The sequence below is a fragment of the Carassius auratus genome, chromosome 17 (genome assembly GCF_003368295.1).
Source record: "Carassius auratus strain Wakin chromosome 17, ASM336829v1, whole genome shotgun sequence".
In the NCBI taxonomy this organism is placed as follows: domain Eukaryota; kingdom Metazoa; phylum Chordata; class Actinopteri; order Cypriniformes; family Cyprinidae; genus Carassius; species Carassius auratus.
The window spans coordinates 4950761-4957114 of record NC_039259.1 but is presented as its reverse complement, the minus strand read 5'-3'; the positions used below and the strand labels follow the sequence as shown (position 1 = coordinate 4957114).

General features: G+C 34.9%; 1 protein-coding gene across 1 annotated transcript in view; it reads left to right on the top strand.

The window, feature by feature from the left end:
- The first annotated feature begins 4490 nt into the window (after positions 1-4490).
- The window catches only part of slc2a1c (solute carrier family 2 member 1c), a 10848-nt gene continuing 8984 nt past the window's right edge, over positions 4491-6354 (top strand). Inside the window, exons 1-2 of the mRNA XM_026285374.1 lie at positions 4491-4778; positions 6276-6313. Coding sequence (XP_026141159.1) covers positions 6299-6313 — 15 coding nt within the window. The 5' untranslated portion in view covers positions 4491-4778; positions 6276-6298. The remainder of the gene's footprint in view (positions 4779-6275; positions 6314-6354) is intronic.

Below are 6354 nucleotides of genomic sequence, written 5' to 3'. Positions count from 1 at the left end.
ATATTGGGTACATGGCCAGGCGTTTTTGTTCACGTAATCCCCTTTCTTTGCAAATCATTAACCTTAGACCAGCCTCATTTCTAACTAGGAGTACTACAAAAAAATTCTAGATTAAAGACATACATTCATAATTGTTTGGGGTTTAGTTTTTTATATGTTAAAGCTCATAAATAAGAAAAGCCAATGAATATAATGCATGTATGGTCTATTAAAATTAAACAACAGCAACTTTACTGTACACCCATGCCAGTATTTATCGAAGGGTTAGTCATTCTGTGTGAACGTGGGCCCCCTGCTGGGCAACAATTGAAAAAACATGAGTCCAATTTTACTGTTGGCCTGTGAGAGGAGAATAAATTCAACGTAATGGTATGCTAAAATACCAGCTTTCTTAAAAAACGGTGAGACAGTTGAATCTGAATTTAATTTCAAGTGATCTAAACACATTGAAACACAAGAGCAGCCAAATGACGTTGTTTCTGCGCTAAAAGCACTGAGTCACATGTTCGGGAGAGGAGGGCTGCAATGCGGCCTGGTTTACCTGGAACTCAGCAGGCCCGAGGGCAAACAGAGGGCACTTTAACTTTACAGTGTTTTTACCCAGTTTTATTGTCTTGCTGTTTTCTGCCCACTTGTGATGTGGTCTGTGCGCAGGAATGCCTCTTCACCTCTGTTCATTACTCCACTCCCCTTTTTATTCCCTTGGATTGGCTGCACATATGAAGTAAGCTACCCTGGGAATTCTTTGCCTCCCAATTGGCTTCACCTCAGTGCAAATGAAGTGTACAGTAAATCATGTTCTGAAGTCTTAATGAGTAGGTAAATCTGGCTACAGTTGAAACAGCCCACATGTTCACTTTAAATTGTTTTGTTCTCTGTAGTAGTATGTTTTACACTGTAGCTCCCTGAGAGGATTGCTTGTCTTATAGTTAAAATGTAATTCAATGGTAAAAGTGGGACCTGTAAAAGTGTAGATTGAGACCAAAGTTTGTAAATACATGCATTTGAAAACATGTTTCTCTTTTATTATACAAGGAGCCTTGAACTTTGAGCCTTGTTATTACTCATTATTAATACTTAGTCATTATTTTATTTTATTTTTTATTATGTATTAAATTCATGAAATCTGAAATTTTAATTTGAATGTATTTCACTGTTAACAAGTACTGCTGGTTACAGAAAATATGTTGTTGTAAATCCTTATTTATTATTATTATTATTATTATTATTTCCTAAGTGAACACAAAATGAGTTTTTGTAGAATCTTCATATGGCTCTTTTCCATATACAGTTCATAATAAATACACAATATCTTAGTTTTTTTGTTTTTTGTTTTGTGGTGCATTACTTTACATTTACTAATAATCACTTCGTTATGATCCAGTCAGTTGTAACATACAAAATTTGGCTTTACACTCTTAAAAATAAAGGTTCCACGAGGGCGTTTTTGCAGTGATGCCATAGAAGAACAATTCTGGTTCCCAAAATGACCTTTCAGTGAACAGTTCCTAAAATAACCATGAACATTTTTTTAAATATAATATTAAAAAAAAACTCTTCTGCACTAGGATGGCTCCAGTGATGTTCAAGTTTCTTCATAGGACCACTAATGCCACTAAAGAACCTTTATTTTTAAAAGTTTAGAATGTGTTTCTTTTATTTATCGCTATAATATGAAGATTAATATCACAGTTGCATACTATAGAAAATTATAATCCAATAATTCAACTGGTAAATTCACAAATTTTCACTTGATATGGGCAGAAATACAAAAAAAGGGACAGAATATGGCAAAGGACTGTGTACAAGGTGCAAACTCCACCCACAGGAAATACAATGGTAACGCATAACTAGAACTTCATCTGTCTAGAACTGCAGCTAATTAAAAACGGAGAGATTAGTCAACATGGATTGATGCTGTTGACAGAACATTCCTTTTGCAGCATTTAATTTTGCACTATAATGGTGCTTAAATTTGAAACACTCTGCATTCAATTGAAAACAGCTTTGAAACAGTTGTGTATACTGAAGCCGTTCAAACACTCACACATAAACTGAACTACAGTATACCCTAAAAGTTGTGAATTGTTACATGTTCCTGTGAAATGTATTAGATCTGGGCTGACTCACTCACATAGGATAATGCATATACACTAACAATACAGCTCTCCTTGCTGAGTGTGATGTAGTTGCTACAGCAATGCTAAACAGAACCTTTATTTATATAGTGCTTTTAACAATTCAGATTGTGTCAAAGTACTTTACAGTATTACATATGAAAATAGTGTGTCAGTGAGCTTATTCAAATACTGAGGTTCTAAACCACTTAAGGCTTTATAAGTAATAAGCCAGATTTTCAAATCTATATTATGCTTAATTGGGAGCCAGTGCAGTGTTGACAGAAACGGGCTAATATGGTCATACTTCCTGGTTCTAGTAAGGAGCTCTAGCGGATGCATTTTATTAAGCGTGCAGAACAACTACCCAATAAAGCATTACAATAATCTAACCTTAAGATCATGGACAAAATTAATTATCGTTGCTGCATTTGACATTGAGAGCAAAGGTCATAATTTAGATACATTTTTGAGATGGAAAAATGCAGTACTAGAAATGTGCTTTCAAAGGCAAGATTGCTATAACACACCTAGGTTTCTAACTAATGACTAAGAATTGACAGAGCAGCCCAAAAGTGTAAGACAGTGTTCTAGGTAGAGGTTTTAGGTCCGATTATTAACAACTCTATTTTTTCAGAATTAAGCTGTAAGAAATTACTTGTCGTCCAGTTGTTTATATCAGCTATGCATTCCTTTAGTTTTTAAAATTGCTATGTTTTGCCAGGCCGCAAAGTTATATAAAGCTGAGTGTCATTAGCATAAAAGTGAAAGCTAACATTGTGTGTCTTGACGATATCTCCCAGGGGTCACATCTAAAGCATTAAAAGTATTGGCCCAAGTACCGACCCTTGAGGTACTCCATACTGCACATTTGATAGATATGATACATTTCATTCACTGCTACAGGTTGATGGCGGCCAGATACATCTGATTTGAACCATGCTAATTCACTTCTCACATTCTCTAAGAAGGAACATAATTGGGAGGATACTGCCTTTTCTAGTATCTTGGACAGAAAAGGAAGATTCAAACAGCCATGTCAGTTATTTTGCACTAAGCAATATGAGCCAACCATTGACAATATCTTGCATTCACACACACATAATGTACGAAATTGTCTGGCACTAATAAAATGCTTATTATATTATCATCTACATCATTATATTTACACATGTATTATATACATGTATTATACATGTATTTACATGCAATTAAAAAATAATATTACTTGAAATTATTATTATATTAGAATTTATCATTAAATGACTACTTTTAATGTTAGCAACAACAACAACAACAAAATGATGATCTATGCTATACAGCACATAAGAATATTCAAATAAAACTTGTATTTATTTCTATGTATGTTTGTTCCTTCTTTCATTTGTTTGTTTGTTTATTTGACTGTTTTTATTTAAATATAATTGGTCACAGATTTGATTCGCTTAAGTAAATTCTTTAGTTTGCTTAAAATAAAATTGTAACTTTTTTAAGTCATCTTTATCAGACATATTATATATATATATATATATATATATATATATATATATATATATATATATATATATATATATATATATATATATATATATATATATATATATATAATAAATAAGGTTTTGAAAATTAACTGTAGTAAGTTATAAAGTCATATCATCAGGTTATTGAATTCCACTATTTTGTCTCTATTTCACTGCATTGAATAAAAGAAAATAAACATTTAAATGACACATACAAGAAATGTAACTTTATTTGAACAAAACAACATTAGACCCCATCCAATAGATTCTGTTTCTCCAAACAAAACAATATTGTTGATAATAACACTGCACTGAAGCATGCACTGTAGAATGAAAATGTAATGTGTGTGTGACAGTTTTTTTTTTCTTTAAATTGTTTTAGTAGTATTATCAATTTATGTTTTCTGATTTTATTCATGCAGTAGTTTTTTTAAGGGTTAGTTATTTATTGTACTTATTTATGTTAATGTTTGAGGTTTGTGTGTTAAGTGGTGTTATCTATGTTAACAATGCATTTGAATGTAATACTGATAAGTCAAAGTCAAAGTCTGCTTTATTGTCAATTCTTCCACATGTACAGCACATACATACAAAGAATTAAATAAAGCAGCACAAAGCACATAGCAGATAGAGTGCAAACCAGTGAAAGGAAACCAGTGATAAATACACTAAAATACATCAAATGTATTCTATGGGAAAATATCTCTTATGCTGGCCCCTGGTAAAAGGTCCAGAGCTCAATGAGCAGCAAAGGCTCATCGCTGCAATTCCATCAGACCCAGCTCAAATTCACCAGGCCAGTGTGAGTTCAGCGTGGCTCCCAGGGGTCCCAGAGACGTTGGTGTGAGTCCTGGTAGGTGCAGGGGTGTGAGGGACGGCTCAGAGTGGGTGAAAGGGGAGGAAAATGAGAAGTCGTGGGAATGTGTTGGGTGTGGGGGGTTTCAGAGACAGTTTGGGATAGATGGATGCCATTCTGCAGAACGCCGGTCTCTGATGGTGCTAGTGAACAGTGAGGTGTAATTTCATGGATGAAGTCAAGGCATTCACAGGAGGTGCCAGGGAACAGTGAGGACATTTTTGAGCCGCCGTCAGACACTTCTGAGCAGAGCTGTTGGCAACTGTTCCTGACTATTATATACCGGTAAGTGATATGTCATTCTGTTATTGAAGAGAACTGGCCAGATACTTCACTTGATTATTGTTAGAATAAAATACAGCATCTATATGTAATATAGTACAGTGATATTAGTCGTTTGAATAGTTTGAAACGGTACTGACTGGACAGTGCTCTTGATGCTCATGGTTCATGTCACATGACGGGAAGGGTTATTATCATTAACTAAAACTAAAACCATAAAAAAATGGTTTAGTTTATATATATATATATCAGTGGCGTAGGCAGAAATTGTATTTTGGGCGGGCCATTAAAAAAGTGGGTGGGCCTATAGTTTTTCCTAGAAAAAATATGACTTAAATAACCTTAGAGAGTGGAAAAAAGAATAGAAAAACTGCAAAAACAGTTACACCTTTATTTTGCAATATTCGGCAAAGGCAATAACAAAACACTGTCTAATCATCATGTTCAACCAACAGAGCTCAATAAAGGCTGGACAAACCACCAGCATAGACAATAACCTGTCTATTTCATTCAAGTTACTCAGCAGTGCAGACAGTTCACCCGAAAATATAGGCTAAAAGTAAAAGAAATTAAAATAATGAAAACTCAGCAGAGCATGGTTTGAAATAAATAACAACACGCTCCCTAATTTCTGTTAAATCAACCATATACAATGCAATGGTGGAAATTAAACTTTTGTGCCAAAAAAATAGCAACTCATTTAAACAATGTAGAAATACTTTCAGATTGGGTTGTGAAGGTGGTTCATCTATTGCAGTTAGATCGGCGGGTAAACCCGCGTCAGGCTGACCGGGAGAGAGCACTGGCACTGCCGCCAGGGAGCACGCGGCGGCCGCCACCGGCGCCTGACTAGCCTTCTTGTGGGTTAATGAGTCTGAAGAGCTGGGCTGGGTGGACTCGACAGATGAAGGCAGTGGCGTGTCTTCTTCCTCAACTCTTTTTTTTTAATTTAAATAAAACATTAAAGAAACTTGTTTAGCCATTATTATGGCGATGTTAATACATTGGCTAAAGGCCGCCAGAGCCCGCCGCTCAGAGAGTCTTCCTGTCGCCCTAGCAACCATAGCAACCAATTAGGCCTAGGTTCAGGAGGGACGCTTTCTACAACTTGCTTCAACAATTCCATTTTATTCGGAAAACAAATTAAACACACACACACACCAGTCAACAATAAATCAGGTTTATATTAATATATTTTCTTAAATACATTTGAATAATAAAAATAAACTAAAAATGTATTTTAATCAAACTTGCCTGGGCGGGCCAGTGAGTAATGTGGGCGGGCCAGTGCCGCCCTGGCCCATTACTGGCTACGCGCCTGATATATATATATATATATATATATATATATATTATATATATCAGCACACAAACTAAACACTTGAGCAACATAAAATTGGTCCAACAAGGAGCAAAGGCAACTCATTAAAATTTTATAAAACAAGTGAATAAATTCATGACAAAAAAAATCTGTTAAAACTTTTTTTTCCTTTCATTCAGGTGTTAAGATTCATTCAGAGGCAATGACTTTGAAGGAGGTTAGTGCATATCAGCAGCTCTGTTATTCCATTCTTTCATC